At 37.7% G+C, this 27,945-nt stretch overlaps 1 protein-coding gene across 3 annotated transcripts; it reads left to right on the top strand.

Moving 5' to 3' along the window:
* Positions 1-1,015: 1,015 nt before the first annotated feature.
* nphp3 (nephronophthisis 3) lies at positions 1,016-27,873 on the top strand. 3 transcript variants are annotated; one of them, XM_077244376.1, is made up of 29 exons: positions 1,018-1,080; positions 1,184-1,287; positions 2,008-2,384; positions 4,600-4,725; positions 4,962-5,112; positions 5,447-5,599; positions 5,673-5,806; positions 5,889-6,049; positions 6,391-6,568; positions 8,360-8,434; positions 9,011-9,166; positions 11,051-11,154; positions 11,249-11,363; positions 12,742-12,885; positions 13,413-13,510; positions 13,615-13,717; positions 13,796-13,878; positions 14,096-14,234; positions 14,322-14,486; positions 14,723-14,817; positions 16,578-16,700; positions 16,787-16,976; positions 17,056-17,297; positions 18,747-18,822; positions 18,939-19,066; positions 24,375-24,615; positions 24,821-24,946; positions 25,037-25,152; positions 25,724-27,873. In XM_077244376.1, the coding sequence occupies exons 3-29, from the start codon at positions 2,064-2,066 to the stop codon at positions 25,887-25,889; spliced, it is 3,909 nt and encodes a 1,302-aa protein (XP_077100491.1). In that variant the 5' UTR covers positions 1,018-1,080; positions 1,184-1,287; positions 2,008-2,063; the 3' UTR covers positions 25,890-27,873. The 3 variants fall into 3 exon arrangements, with proteins under 3 accessions (XP_077100489.1, XP_077100491.1, XP_077100490.1); XM_077244375.1 differs by having other exon boundaries at positions 1,174-1,287; XM_077244374.1 differs by having other exon boundaries at positions 1,016-1,287.
* Positions 27,874-27,945: the final 72 nt, after the last annotated feature.

Here is a 27,945-nt window from a genome sequence, read left to right as displayed (position 1 = left end):
TTTATATGGTAAGTTCTTCTATCGTGGCCCCCTTGACCTTTTTCCGGCTTTACACCTTCTCTATATCTTGGGCAAACAATGTTCAAAGTTCTAGGCTGTTCTAAGTAGTTTGAGCTTGCCTTGTAAATTCAACACATCTTCATCTGAATTTTTTATTTCATTTTCAACCATAATGCTATTTGCAATGCGTATTATCTTTTTATTTAATCGTTCGGCTTGCTTAATAATCTTTATTAACTGCTGTGCACGATGAATCAATTCGTCCCTAGGAAGTTGAGTCTTAGTGGAGGATCTTCGCCAGCGCCTTTCTCTCCTTCTTCTCTCTCTTCGCGTTGTCTCTCTTGAGGTGTTCAACTATAAGACCGTCCATAGAAATCTTAACCTTGTCTGTGACATTAACATTTCTAATTTCTGCCATGCTCATCTGTTACACTGATGATGACAGCATCTCCAGGTGCTCCCTTGAGAATCAGGCCAAAAAAGTTATGTGCACCCCTGATTATTACTTACAAATTTATTTAACCATTCATTGTTTTATTGTTTTTTATTCTTTACGTTTAAATAAAATAAATTTGATTCATAACTCCGTCTGACTTGATCACAATGCGTCATATTTGGAACTAACCTAATTGCCTGCACAAAATATGATCGCATTGTAATAACAATATGCAACGATAAAGCGTACAGTGGCTTCATAAATGAATTAAAAACATTAAATAGCAAAACACACGGATGCACATTCTTTGTTTTTCTATAGGTATAGTGTTAAAAAACTTGTTGCATTTTTGTGAAGAATGTACAACACAACTTACTCCAACGAAGAGACTTGAACTCACCTGATTTAGTAAACACGATTTCCCACATCGTAAATACGAACTTCCCAGAAGACTTTAACGCACCATATGTCTACTCTTCAGCTACACACGCAAAAGTATGTAGTTTTTATTTCACACATCACACGAGGCTTACTTAAGGAAAACGCTTCAGGATTACTTTTTGATCACACTGTGGACCCGTAGAAGAAGGCGTGCCTAGTAACGCGGTTGTCAGGAAGACAGTGGGGATAAAACGTGTGCATCGGTATGATTTGTTTACCTTCATGCCTGAAATGCCAGCAGAGTTTATGAACACGTTACTTGTCGATATATATTTCGGGTCTTAAGATCATATCAGTTTTGTCCAGGTTATATCGTCCTGGATCTCCTTCAACGTCTCGGTTGGGTGGAGAATTTTTCTTCACTCTGTCGTCTCCAGGATGACCGCAGGGTTCAAGACTGCAGTTTTAAGGTGATGCTTAACGTTAAGCTGTATTACTTTAAATATGCAGTCATAAAAAAAAGCAGTCCATAAAAGTGTTTGATTGTGATGACAGTGAGTGTAAAGAAAAGTAGAAATCTGCGTGTTAGCCTGTCCGGTTGGGATATTCACATCGTAAGATATTGTCTGTTTGAATAACTTCGTCACAACTTCTCATAAATGTTTCCATTTTATTATAATCTCAATTGCGAGACAGACACCATAATTATGTATCATAACTTGTATTTTTTTGTAAGTGTGTTTTAGCCTAGGTGTCTAAAATACGTTTTGGAGCCACTGTACTTTGAAAATATTTCCATTACGTTAACTTGGTGAAAGAATTATGGACTTTTGCTATGACAACAAAATAGTTTTAAAAATGAATTCATAGTGCATTAACCATAGACCAAACATATCCAGTTGCTGTAAGTTTGATATTTACCCCCAGTTTCAAAGACAAGGCCTAAACCTAGTCCCAGACTAAAATGCATGTTTGAGATGTTTTAACTGAAAGCAACTTGCACTGTATCTTAAAATATGCCAGTGTCATTGTTAAATGCTCTTATTTAACTAAGGCCCAATCCCTGTCTGTGTAACCATGATATCTCTTTAAATAAAGCAAAACAAAACAAGGCCTGTCATTCCTGCTGTTCTACTTCTACGAATTCATACTTAAAGTTAACAATTAAAAGTGTTTCCTTTTTCCAACAGAACCAGCAATGCACATTCTGGAAGAGTGATCTAGCTGACTGACTTAATCAGTTGCTATGGGTACGGCATCCTCTGTGGTGAGCCCCGGTGAGGTGATTGAGGATGCGTACGGTGGGGAGGGAGGAGAGGCATGCGAGATACCGGTGGAGGTGAAGCCAAAAGCACGTCTGCTGCGGAGCTCCTTCCGGCCTCGTGTCATCATCGGCGCCAGCTTCAAATCCAACGGATCGGTGGAACTGGAGTATGCGGCAGAGTATGATCGCCTCAGGAAAGAATACGAGATCTTCAGGGTCAGCAAGAACAATGAGATCGCCTCCATGCAGAAGAAAGAAGCCAAGCTGGATGAGGAGAACAAGAGGCTGCGTGCTGAGCTGCAGGTTTGAGAGAGAATAAGATAATCTGACTTTTTTATGTGGGTCAATTGCGAATAAAAGTGGTGGCCGAAGAAATAAAGAAAAATAATTTAAAACAAATGCCAAATTCTTAGACATGTACTGTTTCTATAAAAGGGATGGTTGATTGTGATTTCACTTTTCTAACTTTAGTTAGTATGTAATGTTGCTGTTTGAGCATAAACAACATCTGCAAAGTTCAAAGCAAAGGGAGATATTTTGTTTTAAAGAAATTGCTTTTTAAGGACTACAACAAACGGCTGGTAAGGGACTACACGACATTCCTCCCGGGTTAGTGAAATCACTAACCCTCAAATTTACATAAACCCCACCCCCAGATCACGATTTATAGATTATCAAGACAGAATATGCTAATCAATGACTTGAAGATAACCACACATAAGCTACATAAATGCATTTACTAACCACTCAGAAATGTTGTCTACATGACATGTTTTCACTTCCTCTTGAGTCTGTCCATCTTTCTGATTCTGGTTTACACATAAAAGGCTAAAAGTTTTTTCAAATTTTCAGTGCATGTCTGTTTGAGGTAAAAGGACATGAGCTGTTGAAGCTCCGCCCTCCGTGCCGGGAGCAGCAGCTCATTTGCATTTAAAGAGACAGACACAAAATTGGTGCGTTTTTGCTCCCATTCAAAAACTTTAACATGCTATACAAAAATATCTGTGGGGTATTTTGTGCTAAAACTTCACATACACACACTGGGGACATCAGAGATTAATTTTACATCTTGTGAAAAGGGCATTATACCACCCCTTTAATTGTTCTATTCATTCACTGTTTCGATTCGTTTTTTAATATGGCTTTGCAAACCTTTCATACAATCTTCAAGAAAAATGTTATGGCTCTGAAAATGTAAATATCGAATAAAAATGTGATACATTTGCCTACACTATGCATGTGAGTGTACACGGCTTAATCTTTATTTACAAAAAGGTTTATATATTTTTCAAGGTAAAATTTATATATGGAATTATAAATGCATGTGTATATATTTGTGTATATATATATATATATATATATATATATATATACAGACCACTGCAAAGTTGTCAGTTTATCTGGATTTACTTTTATGTTTGCGTTTGAGTAAAATTAACATTTTTGTTTTATTTTATGAAATACTGACAAAATTTCTTCCAAATTTTAAGTAAAAACATTGCCATTTAGAGCATTTATTTGCAGAAAATGACAACTGGTCATACTAACAAAAATATGCCATGTTTTCTGACCTTGAATAAATAAAACAAGTTTATATTCATTTTTTTAAAGAATTTAATAACCTTAAATCTAACCTTAAAGGGACATTGTGTAGGAGTTTCTCCCATCTAGCGGTGAAATTGTATTTTGCATTCAAACGAATTGTGCTCTCCAGCGCCTCGCTTTTTCAAATACGTGTTGCATCTACGGTAGCTGTTATGTACCAAAAAGCTATGACAGGATGTCTTCTAATAGCACTTCGTCGAGTTTTCCTTCTGGTGAACAGGTTTGTTATGTCAAACAAACTGCAAATTGAACACAACAAACAAACGAATGTTACAGTATGCAAAATAACAGTGCGATGCAGCCTTTTAAACTTGCCGGGGCAGTGACAAGCACCTCTCACTGCTCTGCTCCTCCGTTCCTGCTGCTTTCAGTTACGTGACGCTGGCTCTGAACGAAAACACGTTGTGGAAACGCGTTGGCCTAGTACTTTTTGACCCTCTCTGCTTACATACTTTTCCAAGATGGCAGAAGGACATGGAAGCCTCCGTGGACCTACCCGTCACATGTTTAAAAAGATAATAAATTCTTCGTTTATGAGGATAAGTCAGATAATTGGCTGAGGTAATTGTACACCATTGAGGACATATTTATGAATAAAAATATTGATTTTAGATAAAATAATACCTAAAAAACTACACGTAGTCCCTTTAAATTTGTTAAAAAAGTTCAAAACATCTTTTTATTTATTTATTTATTTTTAAAGCAGATTTCTGCATGTTGTTTGCACCACATGACTTGATTTGATGGACAGAAGTTTTTCAAATATGAAAAAGTAGTGAAGCAGTTTTGTTGTTGTTTTTCTAATGAATAATTACAGATTATGCCAAAATTACACTTTTTTTTTTTCTTTCAAGAATTTAATTATTTTAATAATGTTTTTCCCTTAATTTTGATATAATTTTCTGGTTGTCAGGCTCTTCAGAAAACTTACCAGAAGATTCTTCGAGAGAAGGAAAGTGCCCTGGAGGCAAAGTATCAAGCCATGGAGAGAGCGGCCACTTTTGAGCACGACAGAGACAAGGTCAAACGGCAGTTTAAGGTGTGAATCATTCTCTTCTCTCTTACACAGGAACATTAAGAACTGACATTTGTACCTTGCACAATTCTAAATCTGCCCAAGCCCCCTCTATTTCCTTTTGTTTAATATCTTTAGCCTATATCTTTAGCTGTTCTAGTTTCAGTCGTCAGTTTTGAGATTTCAGGATTCCCCCATTCAGTTAGATTCTTTACCTTACCTTTCCTTCATATTTATCTCTGCCCTAAATCGCCCGGCAGATATTTCGGGAGACTAAAGAGAAGGAAATTCAGGATTTGCTGCGGGCAAAACGAGATCTGGAGTCAAAACTTCATCAGCTGCAGGCTCAAGGCATTCAGATTTATGATCCAGCAGACTCCGATTCAGACGACAACCACACCACTGTCACCAGTAAGAATGTAACCGATACGTTTCGCAATGGAAACTATATTTTTACACTTTCTGAATAAAATTATGATGAATGATGTAGATTTCTTGTACTGACAACACTTTTCTTTGAAAGAGGAAGTTGACTCTTAGGTTCTCTTATTTGTCTATAAAAAAAAAATAAAAAAAAACTATCCATCCATCCCTTTATTTATTGAAAAAGTACAACTTTTCTACTGTACCGCTAAATATTTTTAAGCATAATTTTACAAAACTCTAGATTGGAGCTTTATTGTGAAACCTAAGCTTTAAATCGAACCATCCAAGCTTTTATTGCAGTTCTATACTCTGTGTGCAGCCGCAGGAACTCAGTGTGAGGACTGGAGTGGTGGTGTGTTGGGCAGCGAGCCGTCTATGGGCAGTATGATGCAGTTACAGCAGACACACAGAGGTCCGGAGTTTGCTCACAGTCTCATCGACGTGGAGGGGCCGTTTGCCAATGTCAGCAGAGGTGAGTTTGCACCTGTGTTTGTGTGTGTAGGTGTGCTTGTGTATGTGTTGATGTTCGTGCCCGTGTGTTTCAGATGATTGGGATGCAGCCGTGGCTAGTCTGCTGCAGGTTTCTCCTCACGTCTCTCAGGCTCTGTGGAGCAACACAGTCCGCTGCTACCTCATATACACACAGGAGACCAAAGCAGAGCTGCAGACCTTTATACAGGTACACGTGCTCCGATAACACCTCTTATTTAAATACACTCATTCTTACGGTTTAGCTACATCTATTTGTCTCCCTCTATCAGACTCATTCTTTGAGGCTGCAGAGGTTTTGTGAGGGTTTGGGTCATTTCTGCCTGAACGTGTCATTTCCTGAGGAGAAGGCCACTCTATATGCTGCTGAACGCAGGCAGGAGATCGAGAGGAGTTCTGTGTGTGTGCTGCTACTCAAGTCCTCAGTATCCAGGTGACACTCTGGGCCCTATCATACACACGGCCCAATGCATCACCAGGCACGATGAAAGTGTTTTTTGCTAGTTTTAGCCCGACGCAGTTATCATATGGGAAATGACACTCTGATTGGTTTATTGCACGTTATGGCCAAAACACACCCATTACTCTTTAAGATAATAGGGAAAACCCTTTTAGACCATGCGCCGCGCGCGCCAACCATTTTCCCCTTCATTAAACTAGCAAAAGTGGATTCGTTTGCTTTAGACCATGCGCTTAGATCGTTAAAATAAAAATCTTTCTCACACTTTTTGTTATCGTTGACATGAATCTCATGTAACTGTTTTGCTGTTTTAGTTGTGTTGTAGAGGATGTGGAGGAGGCGTTTGTGAAGACACCAGACTCTCGTCCTCTTTTGCTGTATTTGCGAACGGGTGACAAAAATGGAGAAAAGGAGGAGGTGTCCACCCTCAGTCCAGCCACCAGAGACCTGCTGGAAAGAGTTAACAAAGCTGACAAAAGTGCCAAACTCAAGGTTTAGTAAATTATTCAAATGAAGTTTTAAGGACAATTCACGCAGCACCAACAGACGCTGACAAGCACCAGATTACAATACGTCACATCTCAGACATTCCAAGACCCGACAAACGCAGATTCAACTTGTTCAATCGGCAAAAACGAGACCTAACTAGACAAAAGTCTAGTTTTGACAGACAAAACCCAACGAAGTGTCTGTTGTGGTTGTTTCCGTTGGAGCAGTGTGAATTGGCCTTTAGAAGGTTCTTCTGAAGATCCTCTTTTTAAGGTTCTTAAAAAGATTCTAATGTTTTTGAAGTTTGTTTTAAGAATTCTAAAGATTCATCTGGTGATTTTGTTTGTATCATATATATTCCAGCATTTTGATGCTAATATTTAACCCTCCTAAGCTTTAAAAAAAATGCTTAAGTAAACACGGTAAGAGTGTAAGTTTTTTTTAATTTATTTTTTCATTATACGATATAACACTAGTTTCCCTGAAGTAGTAACAATAAAATGCACTTCTTTTGGGATTTTAAGTAATTTAGATCTTATTTAGAACTTATTTATCTATAAACTTCTTTATTTCATTATCATGCCTGGCCTGGCCAAAAAAAGTCACTGTTTGGATTATGTTATGTTTCTAGCATGTTATATGTTTGGCAACATTTCTTCTAACCATAATTGATGGATTGTGTAGCTTTTCATTTCTTAAACAACCATGTAGGAAGACACATCATGTCCATATTCCAGGATGAAATGCACCTCTTGGTGGATATAACATCACATTTATTCCTTTTTTTTTTTGGTTGGGCAGAGTAAATATATAAGCCAATATGCAAACCTTTAGAAATTTACTACATTCATTTCATATAGTTGGTCAATTTTTACAGCGAACAGCCAATTTGTGACTTTTTTCTATGACTTATTGAATAAAGTACTTTTGGTTACACTTTATTTTAAGGTGTCATTGTTACAGTATAATTATATAATTAACTACTGAGTAACATTAAGCAGCTACATGTACTTACTATAGGGTTAGGGTAGGATTAGGGTTTGGTTGAGGGTTAGTTGCATGTAATTATGCATCATTTACTGTAATGGTAATTACGTGTAACATATGTAACAAGAACACTGTAAAATAAAGTGTTACCATCCTTTTTTTTTTTTTTATTGCATACACTTAAAAGAAAATCTGTTTTTACAGAAAAAAAACTTGCCAGCTGTGGTTGCCTGAATAATTCAGTAAAAATGTAAACATATTTGCAGAACAACCTGCAAGTTTTACAGTTGAAAACGTAAAAAAAAACTACAGTAAATTCTGCAGCCCTTTTCTGCTGAATTAGCAGAATAAATACAAATGTGTTATGTATCTAACATATACTGGCAACCACCATAATAACACTGGTGGTAAAGAGAAAGACACACAATACTTTTTCACAAGTTGAGAGAAATACTAAGATATTGAAGGTGCACACAATCTCATACACACAAATACAAAAAACCATCATGGTAACACACATGACTCTAAAATAATGCAATAACTGTTAATTTAACAACATAAAATGTAACATAAACCCCTAATGTACATAACTGATAACAAAATTCTAAGAAGAAACATAGTTATTAAAACGAAAAACCATCAAATGTGGTTTCTCACAACTTGTTACTGGAAATGTCAGTTTATGGCTTTTCACTGTAAATTACAAAATGATTTGTTCTTTTTTACTTCCAAAAATGGTAAGATATTGTGAGGTGTGCAGTTCACTTGTTTGTGATTGATTTATTCTTTGCTGCTTGTTTTCTGCAGGTAGTGGATCATGCAGGGTCTGTAGAGGAAGGAGCAGCTCTTATCTCCTCTCAACTTGAAAGAATTATCAAACAGGTACACACACACACACAGGAACTCAAAAGTGGTTGTTGTGGTTAATAGCATGTTTAAACTTGTAAGTTCTCTCATAGATTATGCACTATTAAACTGTCAACTTAAAACTTGGTAAATATAAGGCAATACAGATAATGGGTTAAACTTTTAGCATTTTACTCATTGCTTATCAGTGTCAGCCAATTATTTTACAATTATTTGATCTATGATAATAAAATACAGTGACCTTGAATAGGTTTTTAGGCCTACACACAATTACAAAAGGAGTAGCCTCAGTGCACACTGGTAAGTGAAAATGACTGTTCACAGTCCAGTTTGGCATTTAAAAACAGGCATTTGGTGACTTTATATCATTTGTACGATATACAATTTACCCAGCCAATAACCCAGCAGATAAGTAAAAAAAAAAAAGCTTTGAAAATAACCCAACGTATGCATAAAAATAAATGCATTGTTTAGAGAGTGTGGTTCACTATTTGAGGTTCAGAAAGAGGAACTTGTCTTCCTTGTAATATTGCCTAATTTTAATTGAACAGAAAGATACATTTTTACGAGATTCTCTCTCTCTGTCTTCAGGAGTTGTTGGGATTGGAGTTAGAGGAGAGTGGGGCGGAGGAGGAGAGGGAAGAGGAAGACTCTGGTGATGTGCTGTGGGATCTTCATGATGAGCAGGAACAGATCGAGGCATTCCAGCAGGCCTGCATCGCTGCGGCAAAATTTAGCTTCCAGAAGGCATGGCTTCTATAATTTTTTTTATTGATCATTATTGACTGAGTTAACATGCACCCATCATTATTGACTGAGTTTACACGCACCCTCATAATGCGATTATAATATAATTAAGGTAATATTGCGATTAAACTCTACCTCAAGTAAACACAATACTTTAATCAAATTGAAGCAATTAAGCTCATAATCATAGCAACCTTAATCGTATTAAAATATGTGGCATATGTTGATTTAAATCACAACAAACAGGCATGTAAACAGTAATCGAATCGATTCCATTCTGACCAAAGTGAACATGTGTTTGTGACTTATGTGGATGATGTGGTCATGCGCAGATTTGTAAACATAAAGAACACTGTCACAATCATGTCTTGTTCTATTTAGTTTCAATGTTATGCTCCGTTTAGTTTCTTTCTCAGATATTTCCTTGTCACTGTTTTGCTTGAGTTCTAGTTCATGTGCACGCCTGCCCATGGAAGGTCCTTGAGAAAGCTTTGCTGCATATGCGGGGTGGGTGCTGGTTCAGTACGAATCCCCATAGACCGTCTGCCTCTCTGATGAGGACAACATCTCACTCTGGACCTAGAGCCCAGCCAGCTAAACTCTACCGATTCAGCCTGGTCCCAGTCGTCTTCATCTCTGCTGGTTCAGCCCAGTCTCAAGTCATCTTTGTTGTCGCTGGTTCTGCCCAACTCCAAGTCGCCTTCTTCGCCATTGGCTCTGGCCAGCACCAAGTTGCCTTTATCTATTGTTTTTGTCCAGCTCCAAGTCTCCTTTGTTGAGGAGGATAGTCTTCCTACGCCAAGCAGTTTCTTGGCCTCGCCTCCACGGTCTCCCTTCAGCCCCTTGGCTCCTCCAGTGGTTCTGCCCTTCTGTTCAGATCCACCTTGGGCTTCCCAACCATCAGCTCTGCCTTGGTTTGAGGATCCTTCAGCTCCACCTTGAGCCTCCAAGGAGACCCACGGATCCACTGTCGTCTGTTATCCCTCAGGCTTCACCATGGCCCTCTGGGCCTTTCGTGTCACCCTGGGTCTTTGGCTCCGCCTGGGTCTCCACTCATTGCAGATTCACCTCTGTTGATCAGGCTTCTGATTCAATCTTGGCTTCTCCCTCAATCGGCTCTGCCGTTGGCCTTTGTCCTGGCTCTGCTGTAGGTCATCCTCTGGTTCCTCCCTCAATCGCATCCTAGCTGGCTCCTCCCTCCATTGTCACCACCTTGATGTTTCCCTCTGTCAGCTCCTACTCGGTTACATCTGTCTCTAGTTCCACATACTCTTCTGGAACCCTCTCCTTCCTGCTTCCTCTACATATAATTTTTGGATTTATACATGCTTCCTGTGACAAAGGCATCACATTTTTGGGATGCTGAAGAAACTGAGTTAAGGCTGACAACATTACATGTCATGAATATAATGTAGTTTACTGATGGTCGAAAACATTGTAATGAAGTAATTTTAGGTGCGTCACCGCTCACCGGAAAAAAATCCAAGACATAGAAATGTGTTTTGCATTTAACGTAATTATATTAAAACAGTGGCCAGTAACACACATACTGTTATGTGAGTTCATCGTTTGTGCTGTGCATTGGAAAATGTCAATAATGTTGGTAAAACAACCACAATTCTTAGCGGATAATCAGAATAATGAAAATTGCACTTAAATCTTACTGTGTCCTTTACTCTAATTAATGGAAATAATCACATTATTGATCCATACATAATTGAGTTATAATTGGAATTCTGTGTATTTGATGAGAGCTGAAAGTGCTACACTCATATTGATGGGTAAAAGTATTATCAGAGCAAATTAATGTTAAATAAACTGTGCACAAATGGCATGAAATGAGTAAATACTATGAGTTGAATGCGGTATTGGTTCTTTTCACAGTATGTCGATCGACTCAATGACATGGTAGCCGCCCCTCCTCCCACTCCACCGCTGCTGGTGTCTGGTGCACCTGGATCGGGCAAATCTCTTTTGCTGGCTAATTGGTTATTTCATCTTAATTCTAAATATTAGGTATTATTGCACAATAATTATGTAAGTCAAGTATCACACAATAAACAATTTTTTATTTCTATGCAGGATAGAGTTACAGCAGAAACACTCTCCCAATACCCTCATTCTATATCACTTCACGGGACGTCCGCTCTCTACCAGCACAGACCCTGTGCTCATCATTAAACGCCTCACAGTAAAGGTGAGATCCAGACACACACACCCCATTCTGTAAGGCTCTTTACACTGTAAAAGAACAGAGGTGGACAGTAGAATCAATTTCTTTGTAACTAGCGCTTTATTACATGCAGCCTGAACTATTGGATGCTATTTGCACTGGATTTTATTTATTATTTTACCATTGCCATATTTAACCCTAACATTACCATAATCCTGGGTTGTTTTGTTTCACACTGTTCATACTTGGGGCTGAAACTATGCACATTACAATTACACTACTGTTCAGCTAGTGCAGTCTCTTATGCTCAACAAGGCTGCATCCAAAAACAGAAAAAGTTAAATATTGTTAAATATTATTAGTTATAGTTTAATAACCGTTTTCTATTTTAATATATTTTAAATATAATTTATTACTGTGACAAAGCTGAATTTTCAGCAACCATTGCTCCAGTCTTCAGTGTCACATGCTCTTTCAGAAATCATTCTAATATGCTGATTTGGTGTTCAAGAAGTATTGCTTATTATTATTATTATTATTATTATTATTATTATTATTATTAATGTAAAAAACGTGATAAATTTTTTTCATGATTCTTTAATGAATAGAGTGTTTAAACTAAAAGCATTTATTTTAAATAAAAATCTTTTGTAATATTATCAGAACAGAAGAAATGAACTGGACAAAAATCAGGGCACACCTATCTATTACGTATTTGCAACGGAACAATATAGTTCAAATTTGTTTACCAGCTGGAGCGAACTTTTCTGGAATGTTTTGTTTGTCCAGCTGTTTTGTTCCAAAACAAACACCAAACAAACTTTTGTTTTTGCCTGATTTTGTTTGAAATGACATCACACGAGTTTGTTCTTCGATGAAGCTTGAAGCCTGTCGAACTGAACTCTTCCTTAACTGTTGTTCGGTGAACTGTTTCCCAAACAAGTTATAGTCTACACATTACTTCAAAAGTTAAAAGTAGAACAACTTCTGTAGAATCACCAGGTGTAAATAATGTTTAGCTGAAGGTTTCTTCAGAATCTCATAATGTGGATGAAATTTGTTAGATGGGAAGGTGTAAATAACCACAAGATCCATTCAGTCATGCAAGGAATTCAGAAGAATGAATGGAAGTCAGGAAGCGATGAAATATTCTTGAAATATACTTGCAGCCCTGTCACAACCTGAAGCCCTGACACATCATCATTGCATGCAGAAAGAGGAAGTCTAACATTTAATAAGGTTAACTTGATTTCGTTGGTGGTGGTTTAGTCTCCTGTAAAGAGTTTGGTTTTAGTGTAGAGGTGAATGTTACATAAAGGGTTTATACGCACACAATTTAAGCAAAGTTAACTGAACTTAACTTTCCTCTGAACCACTTTTTCCACCTATATCATCCCTATAGCTGCTCCAGCATTTCTGGTCTATCTCCGGCCTCTCAATGGACCCTTCTAAGATCCTTGAGGAGTTCCCACGCTGGCTAGAGAGACTTTCCGCACGTCACCATGGCAACATTATAATCATCATTGACTCCATTGACCAAATACAGGTAACGCTTCCTCATTGAGCTGTGGTGTGATCATGTTTAGAGATCTCTGCTACTAAAGAAACACAACTAAACACCTACATGAGTTCACATCAATTGATTTTATACTATACACTTTGTCATAACAGTTTACATAATGCTAAAATTGCAAAGATAGATAGATAGATAGATTGATTGATTTCAGAAAGTATATATCTTATCTATCTGATCTATTTATTTACATATCTTATTCCCTCCTATTATTACATTTTGCTGTTATTTAACTGTTAATTTTTTTTAATTATTTTATATACTGTACATTATAATGTTGCCTAAATTCACTTTAGCATTTGAAATGATTTATTTTGTTTTTAGTGTTTTAATTTTTTTATTTATTTAGGCAAAATAGTATAGAATTTTTCATGTTTATTAGCCATTTATCAGTTGACCATAGCATAAAAATAATTATCAGCATATCGTTCTCTGCCAAAATTTAAATATCTAATAATGTTCTTCAGCAGGATTCAGTTTGTCATTTTTGTATTTCCCAGAATGCCGAGCGGCACATGAAGTGGCTGATTGATCCTCTTCCTGCTAATGTGAGAGTTCTGGTGTCAGTTAATGTGGAGACCTGCCCACAAGCATGGAGGTTTGTGATGCACAAACACACATAACTAATTTGATTTCAGATATTATGAATGTATACAATAATATACACAGGTAGACAATCACCAAAAATACAAAACTATTTAGATTGTGGCCAACACTGCACCTGGACCCACTCAATCCTATCGAGGTGAAGAGTGTCATCAGCACAGAGTGTGTGAACACCGATCTCAAACTCACTAAAGATCAGGTAAACATTAATGTCAGCCTGTGTTCATCTGTTTATTTATGTGCCGTTTGAGTATCTGTCTGTACTGCTGTCAAACAGGAAAAAAAGTTGGAGAGACACTGTCGTTCAGCTGCAACATGCAATGCACTCTATATCTCTCTTCTGGCCAGACTTATTACACAGTAAGTAGATGTGTGAGTAAATGGATTGTGGATTTGTATAGTGTTTGTAAATCTGTGTCTACTTAAAATAAATTTCTTGTTTGGTATTTGTATTTATGGCTCTGTGTGTACGTGCAGTTCTCTTTATGTATATCAGTTTTTGCATATCTATATAAGTCAGTGTATTAATAGAGATTTGCGGGAATGAAAAAATAAAGATTTAAGTTTAATCTGTCAGCTCCAGATCCTCCTGGACGTTGGACATGACTCTACAACAGTGCGCGTTGTGTCAAGACACAGTATCACTATACAGACTGGGCCTGAAGTTGGCGCTAGACTCACTCAGCACAGATCAGGAAAAAAACATTATGAAAGAGGTGATCTGAAGCAGAGAATCACTCAAAAACCACTTCAGTGCACAGTTTACTGTTTTCTGTTATTAATTTGTATTTCTCCTCATGCAGTTATTGTGCCTGGTATGTGCCAGTCACAACGGCATCAGTGAATCGGAGGCTTTGGAGCTGTTCCCAGACCTCAGTTTTCCTGCTCTCACCTCACTACTCTACAATCTGGAGAGACTCCTCATCATTACTTACGCCTGTGGACTCATTCGCTTTCAGCACCCACAGGTGTGTATGTCTGACTCTGACCTAACTGTACAAAAATAATCCTCCCAATTTAGCTATATTTGGCAAAACGTGGGAGAATTTTAGTGTGTGAAATTAAATACTGGTACTGTGATCTTTCTTGGGTGAAGATCTCACTTTCACATCTCATTGACGGAGAAATAACTGAAACAGAAGTAAATTAAAGTGAAACTGGTTTGTGCTGGTGTACTGGATGTGCAACCGTCTATCATTTCCAGGCTTGTGAAGCGGTCAGCCAAGAGTTTCTGGATGGGGGCAAATGCTGTGGATCCTACAGAGAGAAAATCATCCAGTTCTTCAGTCAACAGCTGGAGTAAGAACATCTCTTACTCCCGGTTTCACAGATAAGACTAAATCCCAGACTAAAATGCATGTTTGAGCTGTTTTAACTGTTTTAGCTGACATATCTCAAATTCATCATTGTATTTACTCAAGATGCAGACCAGTAATGTTTTTTTCTAAGACACATTTATAAAAGCTATTTAATGCCCTAATTAAACAAAGGCCTAATCCTGGCTTAATCTTAGCCCTGTCTGTGAATCCAGGCCTTTGTGAATTGCAGGGATGTGAATTTTTTTTTTTTTTTTTTAATCAATGGTACTAAATGGTAATGTTTATTTACAAGCGAGCACCTCATGATCAAGTGTGTACAATGTCTCAAGAGCAGTTTGGTTTATAATATTATTGTACAGTAAAATAAAAGTACATAATAATAATAATAATAATAATACAATTGGAAGGTGTATACAGTCAAAGACCCAGAACCAGATATGAAGAATGAAGACCCGGACTCAGAATTATTATAAATTAAAGAAAAGATTTACTAAAGATAGTTTGCAGTTTCATCAGCAGAAGTCAGCTTCAAGACTCACACAGGGGTTCGTAGGCCGCCCCGCTTACAGTTACAAAGATCACAGCAGTTATACCATTTCCAGGGTCTAAGCTATGTCATTGCTTACAGGTTGAATGATTCTCATTGGCTAAGAAATAGATAAACACAGTAATTTTCCACACATATACAGATAGACTGAAGCATATCTCCACGGATTATGCAGCTGACACTCAGACCCTGAAGTTAGGCACGTCGTGACCTTCCAGGTTGCAGATTTGGGTTGCTGGGCGCCAGCATGTCCAGAACAACACCTCAGTCAATCTCCAATAATGCCAGTGGTTCCTTAACCTGTAACCAAGAAGACTAACACACACACCGACACACAGCTTTTCCAAGGTTGGATTTGGCCAGGCTCTAACTATAAACAGGAGAGTCCTCTCAAAACATCAAGATAATGCGTTCTTTCTCTCAAGGATAGCTAAACTTTAGTCTTACTGGAAAGTAAGGCTTTAACAAAGAAATGGTCCCTTAAACTATTGGCTTCAATGACCCATGTATGTTTTAACACGTTGAAGACCTTTCTCAAACACAAAACAAGTCCATATTTCATTTCTGGAAGCTTGGCTAAATGTGTAAGCACTGTTACTGCATTCAGATATTAAATACAGACATTAAAGAATACATGAAAAAAACATTTCAGTAATCACACTGGTAACTTCTATAACAAAGTAAAATCTCTAGAGACTTCATTCAACTCATTTGATATTTAGAAGGAAACATGTTGATTAATACCTTTATTATAATCACTCATTACATATACATTGAAGCAGCAGTGGATTCCAATCCACCCCCTTCACAATTATTATTATATTTTTATTTTACAGTACAATAGTATTATTGCAGTAGCAATTTAATTTTGATGATTAAATAATAATAAAATGAAATACATTTTTCTGTAAAAAAAAACAATTTATATAATTATAATCTTTGTTGTGATTTGAGGTCAGGTGTGCACCCACTCCCTTCAGCCAATCACCTGCAACTCAAAAATAACGAGTTACTCACTGAAACGTCACATATTGTTATTGACGTTATTATTGTCCATAGTCATGTTGAATGGGGGTAAAAAGGATTTCTGACCTAAGCTGATCACATGCCTGATATTTTCTAGGAACAAAGCATTTATCTAAAAATAGCTGCCTTGTTAAATTGTTTTGTCGGATATTTTTTGATTGGTTCAGGCAAGACAGAGTGACATGGAGGGTGGCTGATGAGTTGCCATGGTTACTTCAGCAGCAGGAGGATCGAAGTAAACTCCAGATGAGTCTGCTTAACCTGTTTGTGTCCCAAAACCTTTACAAGAGGTGCATTCTCGTGTTCCTGCTCTTTTCTTTCTTCTGTATGTCTGTAAATGTGTCTGAAATGAGATCTATCTGATGTGTGTTCTTAGGGGTCATTTCTCAGAGCTGCTGGCGTACTGGCAGTTTGTTGGTAAGGATAAGAGCTCGATGGCGACAGAGTATTTCGACTCATTGAAGGAGTTTGAGAAGACATGTGAGAGTGAGCAGAGCATGAGCCGACTGGCCAACCTGTACGAGACGCTGGGCCGTTTCCTCAAAGACCTGGGACTGCTCAGCCAGGTGATGCAAAAAAAAGACTGATGGTCATCTGTATTTAATTTTAAAGCGTGTATAAATGATGTGAATGTGTTGTTTCAAGGCGGTGGCCCCCTTGCAGCGCTCCTTAGAGATCCGTGAGACGGCTCTGGACCCGGACCACCCAAGTGTGGCTCAGTCCTTGCACCAGCTGGCAGGGGTTTACGTCCATTGGAGGAAATTTGGAAACGCAGAGCAGTTCTACAAACAAGCTATGGAGATTTGTGAAAACGCTTATGGCCCCGAACACAGCACCGTCGCTAGAGAACTAGACTCGCTCTCGCTCCTCTACCAGAAACAAAACAAGTACAGAACTTTATTCTTATAGGTGTAGTAAGCGATTTCTGAGAATCATAATTGAACACTGTTAATATTTAAAATCAATCCAAACAAACGCACCCCTCCCTCCATTACTCCGTCCCTAAAATGCACAAACATGCAATGCAAGTGTGGATGTTTCTTTATCATAGCAGAAGCCAAGCAAAATAAAGCTTCGCAAAAATTAAAGTGAAGAAAAAGAACGAACGACAAGGAGGAACAAAAAATTAACATACAGCACACCAGAGTATATACAGGCAAGAGTTAATTGCAATTTATATTATGCAGCACACCAGCTGCAGAGATCACACTCAAAACCAGTGTTACTTTCATAAGGAACAGAAACAAAGCAACATCTGCGTATGTTTTCAGGCCTTCCTGCTTAGGTCTCTCCGGGGCTGAAAAGCTTTTCTAATATTAACACGTGTCCTAAAGCTCTTGCCTGATCCTAGCCCTTCCTTTTCCAGTGATTATTCCTCTGACCATTTCTCTTTTGTAATGTCTCTAAGGCATCTCTCTTTCTACTGTCTTTCTTCAAATTTTCCTCTTGCTCACTCTCTCTCCTTCCTCATCATGAGTGTATACGCCCCCTACTGCTGATTGGCTACAAGTGTGTTGTGGTGCTCAGTCTGATCTACTTTCAACAGCATTTCTCAGTAATCACTTACTTCATACTCTGGAATGCAGATATTACAGTGGCTTTGTTCCAAAATCTAGTGAGCTGCTTCTCTGTCCATGTAGGTAACTATTTCTGAGACAGCACCCTGTCTGAAATGGATGACTAAACTGAAACCCTTTACATAGCCAATATAATATCAATTGTTCTAGTTTGTCATATATTTCATAAACTAGAAATTGTTCTTGTTCTTTGTATATTATATATTTATAGATAACTGGAAAAGTCATGAAAATTCATTGGTCAAAAGTTGCTAAGCAGTTGAAACAGTTTTCCTGCTTAATATTTTTGTGTGAAATGTTAAGCTTTTTTTCAGAATTCTGATGAATAGAAAAATCAAGAGAACAGCAATTATTTGAAATAGATTTTTTTTAACATTATGTATGTCTTTACTGTCACTTTTGATCAATTGAATGCATCATTGCTGAACAAAAGTATTAATTTCTTTATAAAACAAAATCTTACTGACCCCAATATTTTAAAATGTTCTTTTATTTCCTCGCAGTGCATTTTGGAATTGTCTTAAATGCACATTTGACACATGATTCTGCATTCAGTTTTAGCTAAAATAAGGCATTTTTAAAGGCAGCATAATTTTACTACCTGACAATCTTTTCTGTAAAAAAAAGTAAGCAGCTCTCTGGTTTGGAACAGATTCCTTTTAGACCCTTTTTTCATGAATAAGTTAAACATGGGGTTTAATACATTATATTAACATCATATACATTATACAAAACAAATTCTGTTTAAATTTTATCTAGATATGAGCAGGCTGAAAAATTGAGAAAGAGATCAGTCAAGATCAGACAGAAGACGGCACGACAGAAGGGCCACATGGTGAGTAAAGGCCAAGTAGTAACTTTTGGGTACATTTGGTCCTACTCAATGGAGTTTGAATTCAGAGAAGTGAAAAACAGTCATTCTTATACTGTAATTTTGTGTGTTCTCTCTAGTTTGGTTTCACACTTTTGAAGCGACGGGCACTGCAGTTGGAGGAACTGACTCTTGGCAAAGACTCGGCAGATTGTGCCAAGACTCTAAATGAGCTTGGAGTGCTTTATTACCTACAGAACAACCTGGAGTGAGTAAATCATCATTTCATACAGACCTGTACATATGAAAAAGGACATAGGGTTCCCACACATCCTAGATAATCTGGAAAACCTGGGATTTTGCAATTAATTTTTCCTGTCACAGAAAATGAGAAAAATGTCTAAATGCTCTGTAAAATAACTATTTGTCTTGGAAAATACCAATACCAAATATCACACGATACCAAAATTTCAGTAGCCATTACAAATATCAGTAAAATGCAACTATTCTTGATACAAATTGATTTCTTTTCACATCATTGTAGCAAATTAGCTCTAAAGAAATATTAATAATCAATCATGAATATTTGGATCAGTTAATAGAATTAACTTAATGTAGTAAAATGAATATTACAATCAATCAACCTGTTCGTCCCGTGAACGCTCAGTGTTAATTGTTTATTAATTTTGAGAATTGTTCATTTCCGGGGAAGGGAAATGCCTTTCTTACTGTACAGTACTACTAAGAGCCTGTAGTCAAAATCTAAATCCTAAAATAAACTTTGTTGCAAGCAGAGAATCAGAACCAAATACATATTGTGCACAAGTTTTATTAACTAAGTCACGAACACTAGTGTTGATAACTAACTAACATACAAACAATTACACGTACATGGGTAGCTGGTAAGTGACAGAATGAAACCGGAAATTAAATGAAGCTACGGAAAAGATTATTTGAACATGAAAAGAACCATTAGCTTATTATTTTCAGAGAACCTCATTAAATGTATACTTACAAGTTCCTGAAAAAGGGTTTTGATGGTTCCGTGAATTTCAAGCGTTGAAGTTGCGATCGTTTTCTTCTCCGTTGGATGAAGAAGATATGATGAACTTGCATGGTTCGACTCTGTTCTGGTTGAAAGTTCTCTCTCTCTCCATGAGCACATGGCTGGTTGTGAGTCAAGGCCTGCTTGCCCTGGGGCCTGCTGAGGCCACGCAGAACAGCACAGCACCCCGAACGTACCGCGAAGGCCAAGAGAGGGAAGGGCTAAGTCAAGCCAAGTCACCTTCATTTATAAAGGACTTTTAACAGTCTGGATTGTTTAAAAGCAGCTTTACAGTGATAATAGAAATTACCGTAACCGATTAAGGCTTTACCACAGTTCTAGGACAAAGTTATTGTCCAGCTAAAGATAGTCTTGATTGATTCACTTCCGTTGCGAAGATCATTAGTTATTAACTTAGTGGCCTCTAACACGACACCGTTCTAACAGGAAAAAAATCCTAACGCGCTCCGGCCGCCCATCCACATAAAACAGTGCCTGGTGTCTCGAGAAAACACTCCCTGAAATGTGTTCAAAGGTGAAAACGATTATCCGTTTGCCTGGTGTCTCGAGAACACACTCCCTGAAATGGGTTCGAAGGTGAAAACGATTATCCGTTTTCTCTGCGCAAACCTCAAAAATGCAAACCCACGAAAACGCAGACGGCGCGCACATGCGCATCACGTGTTCAGTCGATAGGTATGCGCGTTTGAATATATATGTGCGCAGGCATGTAGTCCTTCTTCACAAATCAACCCTCAACAAACTACTTGTCTGGCCTTAATATCTAGAATATCTAAATCAGTGGTTCTCAACCTTTTTTGGCCCAGCGCCCCCTTTCCAAGATCCAGAACCCTGACCGCCCCCCACCACCACCAAAAAAGGGCTAAATGTCTTTATTGAATGTATGCTGATTATCATTCTGTTATAATAATAATAATAAAAACAATAATAATGTGTATGATTGACGTCCTTATTTTCTTCTTAAAATTATAATTATCATTATTATTATTATGAAATCCGTAACTTTAAGTATTTAAATTGTGAAACATTTATGTATTGAGTCAGTATATCCATTTTCAAAACCGTGCTTTTGTCTTAATCTGAATTACTAAAGTACACCTAATAAGTGTACATAAGGGCCGCATCGTTTTCTCCTTTCCACAAGCGCTTGCGCTCCCGTCTGTTGTTGCTAAGAAAGCATGAACTGCGCTCTCCATGACATGATGACGAGGATTCATTGCATTTGATACTAAGGATTGATTGATTTCTAGCCCTTGCATTAGCTTTACTAGTAGATATATTTATGGAGATGAGAAAAAAAAAAACCTGCCCTGTACAGCTATGATCAGCTGTCCGGCCGAGCGTTCGATGTTGTTACGGAAAGGCCGAAGCTGATCAGATGGGTTTTGTCATTATGACTTGCTGTGCACTTGCGGCATTCTGAAAAGTTGAGATGTTTTCAACCGAGGCGTCGGTTAACATATTATGTCTTCAGTTAACTAATTTATAGTTATAAACGCAAATAATAATAATTACCATTATTACCATTATTATTATTACATTTGGGCTATGTAGAAGACGCTTTTATCCAAAAAAAAAAGAAGAACAACAAAGCAATTCTTCAAATGTCTCTCACAATACAAGTTAGTAGTTAGTAGTAAGATTATCACAAATAAACACAAGATGTTTACGCATATCCAAGTGTGTGTGCGGAGTGTGGCGCTTGCTGCATGCAGGCACGATCACGTGCATTTTCCTATCAACAGTGGAAACAACTGAAAATACTAGCTATATAATTTCTGGTCATACAAAAAAAAAAAAAAAAAACATAATTTGCAACTTTTATTTAAACTCACAATAACAAGAAAATGTGCTTTTGTAAATAAAATCAAACTATCAGGCGCACTTTGATGAACTGGAGCGCGTCTCAAATATGAACAAACAAAATATAGCCTACCTATATTGAAATGACCACTTTTAAACAAAAAAATCTGATCGAAAGCAAATACCCGTATGAAAGGTGCATTTCTCTCTAAAGGCGCATCCGCTTTACAGCGGAGATGGAGAGGTTTTCAGCCGACTTTCACTTTCCGTAACGGACTGAAGTGCGCGTCCGAGTGAAGACAACACATTTCAGCGCTAGATCGTCTCTTATTTAACAAACGAATGAAACGAATGCTGCTAGTTAACTGGATATGTTTTATTTGTATTGGTACATCCGTGCCGCGAGATGTTTTAAAAGTGTTTCAAAACCGCCCTGTAGGCTAAATGACGCCTAGGCTACTATTTCATATACCGGTAGGCTACATGTTCTACGATATGATATTTTATATTAATATTCTCATAGGAACCTGAGACTCGTGCTTGGGACTGCACGTGCGTATTGGATCGTCTGGCCTGGTGGGACTCCGAATGAAGGTGGAATGGATTTGAGCAGCAGCGTGGAAATCAATGCTGTACCTAAAACGCCCATGCATTCAAATTAACATTGTATGTGTTGTCAGAGGCTTAAAAAAGTTGTGATAATAACAGTGAGTATATAGTGCCACAGTCAGACATAACGCCCCCCATTTGTGCCTGAGCGCCCCCCTCTCAGCTGCCTCGTTCCCAACGCCCCCCGACACTGTCCAAACGCCCCCAAGGGGGCGGTACCGCCCCCGTTGAGAAACGCTAATCTAAATCGACAAAATTTTTATCAACTGGCCGGAATTTTGAGATTGCAATAGACGTGAAGGACTATAATGCGTTAAGAGCTCGCTCCAGTACTGGGGAGCTAAACCATTTAGTGCTTTGTAAGTAATCAGCAATATTTAAAAATGTATACGATGTTTATTAGGGAGCCAATGCAGTGTTGACAGAACTGGGCTAATATGGTCATACTTCCTGGTTCTGGTAAGAGCTCGAACTACAGCTGGTCCAAAACGCAGCAGCTAGTTTATTAAGCGTGCAGGGCAACCACTAATAATAGCATTACAATAATCTAGCCTTGATGTCTTGAATGCATTAACTAATTGTTCTGCATTTTTCATTGAGAGCATATGACGTAATTTAGATATATTTTTAAGATGAAAACGGTTTTACAGATACTGGACACGTGACTTTCAAATGAAAAGTTCACAAATATTTGTTAAATATAACAAATAATTGTGTCTGATTTGTCTTAGAAAAATACTCAAACATTTTATGATGAAACGACTATTTTGTATTTTTGTGAATATTTTGGACAGTATGAACAGTTGCATACAAAAAAAGTTTTTGCACTATTTTATTTATTTATGCACTCATTTATGCAATATCTTTTTTTGTAGATGGTTGGATTTCCTCCTCAACTGTAGTTTTTTTCCAGCATTAGCAGGGCTGTAGACTGTAAAATTGGGGATGTCCAATTTTTCTGTTTGTTTGTCATCAATGCATGGGAAAAAAGAGTGATGCCAACCCTGGTTACTGGACAGCTCAAAACTACAGTATTTCCAAGCATTGCTCCCCATCACAGTGACTGCTGATTTGAGTCTTGCCGAGAAGCTGGTTTGTTTTCATTGATGGGTTCAGTCTGACAGGAAGTGGCATGTTGCAGCTGCATTGTTTGTCCTGCACTCTTTAGCGTCCTTGTCTGCGCGTCCACCTCCCACGCCAGAATCCTTTTTGGAGCATGTCGAGTAGAACCAGTTACACAACTTTTGTTCGGTCATATCGGGGTGAAATTGATCACAATCAATGACCTCGCTGCATCCGTTGCTCTCCTTTTCTTTAGGTTTGCTGTTCCTGTCGCAGACCTCTCTACACCGCAGAACTTCCCCAAAGTTTGAGATGGGATCATATATAGCAAACCTGTCACTGGGCCTTGCTAGGACCTTAATAGTCATTTTTAGGGCCCATATGATGTGCATTAGTTTGAACACTGCCTTGATGCAAAAAATGCTCTTGAGGTTCAGAATCTTTGGAGATATTGGGCAAAGGTCAAAACCCCTTGCCTTTTGGTTGACCATTATCCTCACCTGAAAACCAATTGTAGGACATTGCCATTTTGATTGTACTTCAAAGAAGATTGTTCACAAAAAGCTCTTTGTACAAAGCACAATTGTAGTGTAGAACTTGCAAAAGCTGTGCACATGTCATCTGATCACGGAATCATCACAGCAGTGACATCATAGCATGACATACCATTGCACAAATCTATTAGGAGGTCATGTGAGATTCATTACTCAACACCAAAACGCTCTGATATTAATAATATAATAAATAATAAATTATCACTCAATTCAATCTCTGGTGAAGATATAATAATGTAATGTCAAGTATATCAGTGAGGCTAGATCACTGAGGCTAAAAAGATGAGCACTAAAACTTTAAGTATTGCACTTGTTGGCCAATAAATGTGCCTTGAAGAGAGTTGAAAAGAAGTGTCCATTTCTGAAAAGGCTTGAGTTTTATTAAATGAGTTTGTAAACCAGTAGTAGTTTATTTACAATATGCATTTCCCATTAGCAGCCATATAATAGGCATTTTAACATGTTGTTTTTTTATAATCCAGCGCCGCAAAGATCTTCTTGACCCGATCCCTGGAGATGCGTCAGCGCGTGCTGGGGCCTGATCACCCCGACTGTGCCCAGTCTCTTAACAACCTGGCCTCGCTCCACAGCGAAAGAAAGGAGTATGAGAATGCCGAGGAGCTGTACGAAAAAGCATTAGACATCCGCAAACGAGCGCTCGCCCCAGATCACCCATCTCTTGCCTACACCCTCAAACATTTGGCAATGCTCTACAAACGCAGGGTGAGAAACCACAGGAAAGACTCAAAACACACCAGCTCTGCAGATCATGTAGCAATCAAGGGGCGATTATGATTAATATTATTATTTTTAGATTATTTTTGAAATGTTTTGACATTTTAATATTGTTAATGAATTATTGATCCTTTTTAATTGTTTGTGTGTATGTGTTTGTGTGTATGTGTGTGTGTGCATGTGTGCGTGATAGGGGAAGCTGGAAAAGGCAGTTCCTCTGTATGAATTAGCTCTTGAGATCAGAGAGAAGAGCTTCGGGCCCAAACACCCCAGTGTGGCCACCGCTTTGGTTAACCTTGCAGTGCTCTACTGCCAACTTGTGAGAAAACATCTCAGATTTCGGCCACCTGTTAATCTGTTCCAATCTGTTATTTGATGATGACTCATAGGATGCGTGTTTATGTTGCAGAAGCAGCACAGTGATGCACTGCCTTTGTATGAGCACGCTCTAAAGGTATATGAGGACAGTCTTGGCCGACTGCACCCGCGTGTCGGAGAGACTCTGAAAAACCTGGCTGTACTAAGGTTAGCCATAATTTATTAGCTCAGCTGTGCCAATTCATGGCACAATCATTTTAATTCCATTCAATTTGAGTTTATTTGTATAATGCTTTATACAATGCATATTGTTACAAAGCAGCTTTACAGAAAATGCTTCTTTCAGTATTACAGTTATGAAGTATTCTGTTATCAGACAGAGGAGCGAATCAAAGTAATGTCGATATGACAGTAATGTACAGCTATAATGTAATACATGTAAAAGGATAATATGACGGTTTTGACAGCTGATCCAAAGTTGGCATCATCTGGAGTCTTCGCAAGGGTTGGCATTTTCTGTAGTCTTTTCAAAAATAATAATATTTACAGCACTCAAATATGGAGTGCCTCAAGGGTCTGTATTAGGACCCCTGCTGTTTTCATTATTCTGTCCCTTGGAAATATTGTTTTATATTTTAATTGATTGTAAATAATATATTTTAATGTAAATAGAGGAAAAGTCTTAACCATATCCATCATGGCTTGGACCAGTAAGTAGCCACATGGCAACTATCCAGAACACCCTAGTAACAGCACCATTGCAACCACTCTTTTTCAGCTATGAAGAGGGAGATTTTGAGAAAGCTGCTGAACTGTACAAGCGAGCAATGGAAATAAAGGAGGCAGAGCCGTCTCTGGTGTGTGGTAAGGCCCCCTCACATCATTCATCCAGCGGCGACACTCTTAGCCTGCGAAGCCCCGCCCTTCCTCACGCCTCAAGGTGACACCTGAATGGGACCCCTCAACAATTAACTACGGTGTACTCTGGCCTCTATTAACAAATCCATATCCGCCACACTTGTTATGTTCAGGCCTGTGCTGGAATCACTCAAGCATGTTAAGTCTACATGGAACAATCACATATGCATTGGGATCCAACTCCGTTCCAATACCTACTGTAATTTACAGTATAAATCATCAGTCTCGCTCACTGCCACTGGGTGCTCTTTCTCAAAAAGGCAAAACCTGAGAAAGTAAGCATTTTATACCTGAGATTTTCAATGACTGTTGTAACACATCACTCTATCGCATCAGCATACCTGTGACACTATGAGGTGTTGTAAAATAGTTTAGTGAAGTCATTATTAACAGAATGATGTTTTTTATGGAATGCTACCTCAGAGTAAAAAATGGGTAATTGGGAGTTTTGAATTTTAAAATAAAAATATTTAGGAGACATAAAGTCAAGTTAGATATGAAGTTGCAATTATGAGAAAAAGCATCAGAATTACAGTAAGACCGATGTCGCATTTAGGAAATATTGCATTGCAATTACAGGATGTGAAGTTGCAAATGCCAGAGAAGTCGCAGTAATAAAAAAAAATTAAGCCGCAGATACAGAATGTGAGGGTGTAAGGTGAAAAAGTAGCCAATTCCAATATTTCTTCTCTTAGACAGCAACAGGCCTCCAAAGTTATTGATTGTTCATGCCATGCAAAAATATTATTTACATTTTCTCGCTATATGTGCTTGATATACACATTCATTTTTCAATTATCTCTGACTATTATAAATGATAAACTTGAGTATGAATATATGTCAACAGTAATGCTGAAGAAGTGTATTTATCTTTGTATTTTAAGAATCATGTCTATTCCAAAGCACTTTTCACTTGCACAGTACAAACATCCTGGAAACAAATATAGTCACATCACATGGCATGTGAAGTGAGATGCCAAAAAGCTAATGAGTTATCTATTCACATTGTTTCTATCACTGCTGACTTCAGGATATGGAAATTTATCGGAGCATAACTTTGTGCGGCAGTTGCTTACAGATTCAAGCCACACTGAAGTGAAGCAGAATGGAAGTTTCACAGTCTCAACTCTTTCCTCTGTCTTATCACCTGCTTCCTGCAGGGACATTTTTCACCTTAACCTTAAAAATTGAGAACTGTTATAAAGTGCAAAGCTTATTTCACAGTATTACAAAAGGACAAGTGTCATACATAGCCATAGAAGACTAATAACATGAGATTATCTTTCATTAAAATGATCTGATGTTATTATATTTAATCTTATTTATTATAAAGGTCTCACACATTTGAGTAACACCACAGAGCACAGCATGTGAAATAATGTTTCTTGTATGCAGCGCCAGTATATGTGGTTTATTTTATACAATGACTGTTCAGCTGAAAATTGCATCTTCATCCATATGATATTATGACCTATATATTGATATTTTATTCAGAAATGGTACTGTTTTTTTGTGCTTATTTTAATTCTGCAGATTGTCTCTAATGTGCAATACCTTGCTATGTAATTGCATGTGCCAAGTTTTGATGGCCAGACCTGTTTACATAGGAGGGATATATGAATGATTACAAATATAAAAGATTGTATGGATGCAAAATCATGGTAGAAATACCAAACTCCAATTTCTGCAAATGCAAATATTTAAACACTATTTGGAAAGGTGCTAAAGCAGATTCAGTCTCCTAATGTGCCTCATTTTGTAGCATAATCATCTTGTAACTGCTAATTTTGTGCAAATTTGCATGTGCACAACATGCTAATTATAGAATAATTTACTTTAATCTTCCATAATGTCTTGTATTACATTATATTGTATTGTATTAGACGATTTGTGCAAGTGCTTAGGTGTTGTTTTTTAACTTCACTACCAAAAGGTGTTTTATACCAAAATTCTTCTCATGCACAAAATAATATTGTGTATTGCACCAATAAATGCATAATTGAATGAAAATAACAGTTGAAGAGTTTTTTACTCAATGCAGTAACAAAATTATGCTCTCAGAAACAAATTTCACAATAATTT

Source organism: Siphateles boraxobius, unplaced genomic scaffold, assembly GCF_051911475.1.
Source record: "Siphateles boraxobius isolate OS27281-9 unplaced genomic scaffold, OSU_SipBor_1 26, whole genome shotgun sequence".
In the NCBI taxonomy this organism is placed as follows: Eukaryota; Metazoa; Chordata; class Actinopteri; order Cypriniformes; family Leuciscidae; genus Siphateles; species Siphateles boraxobius.
The sequence above is the reverse complement of the archived record's forward strand: the minus strand, read 5'-3'. Positions and strand labels throughout refer to the sequence as shown.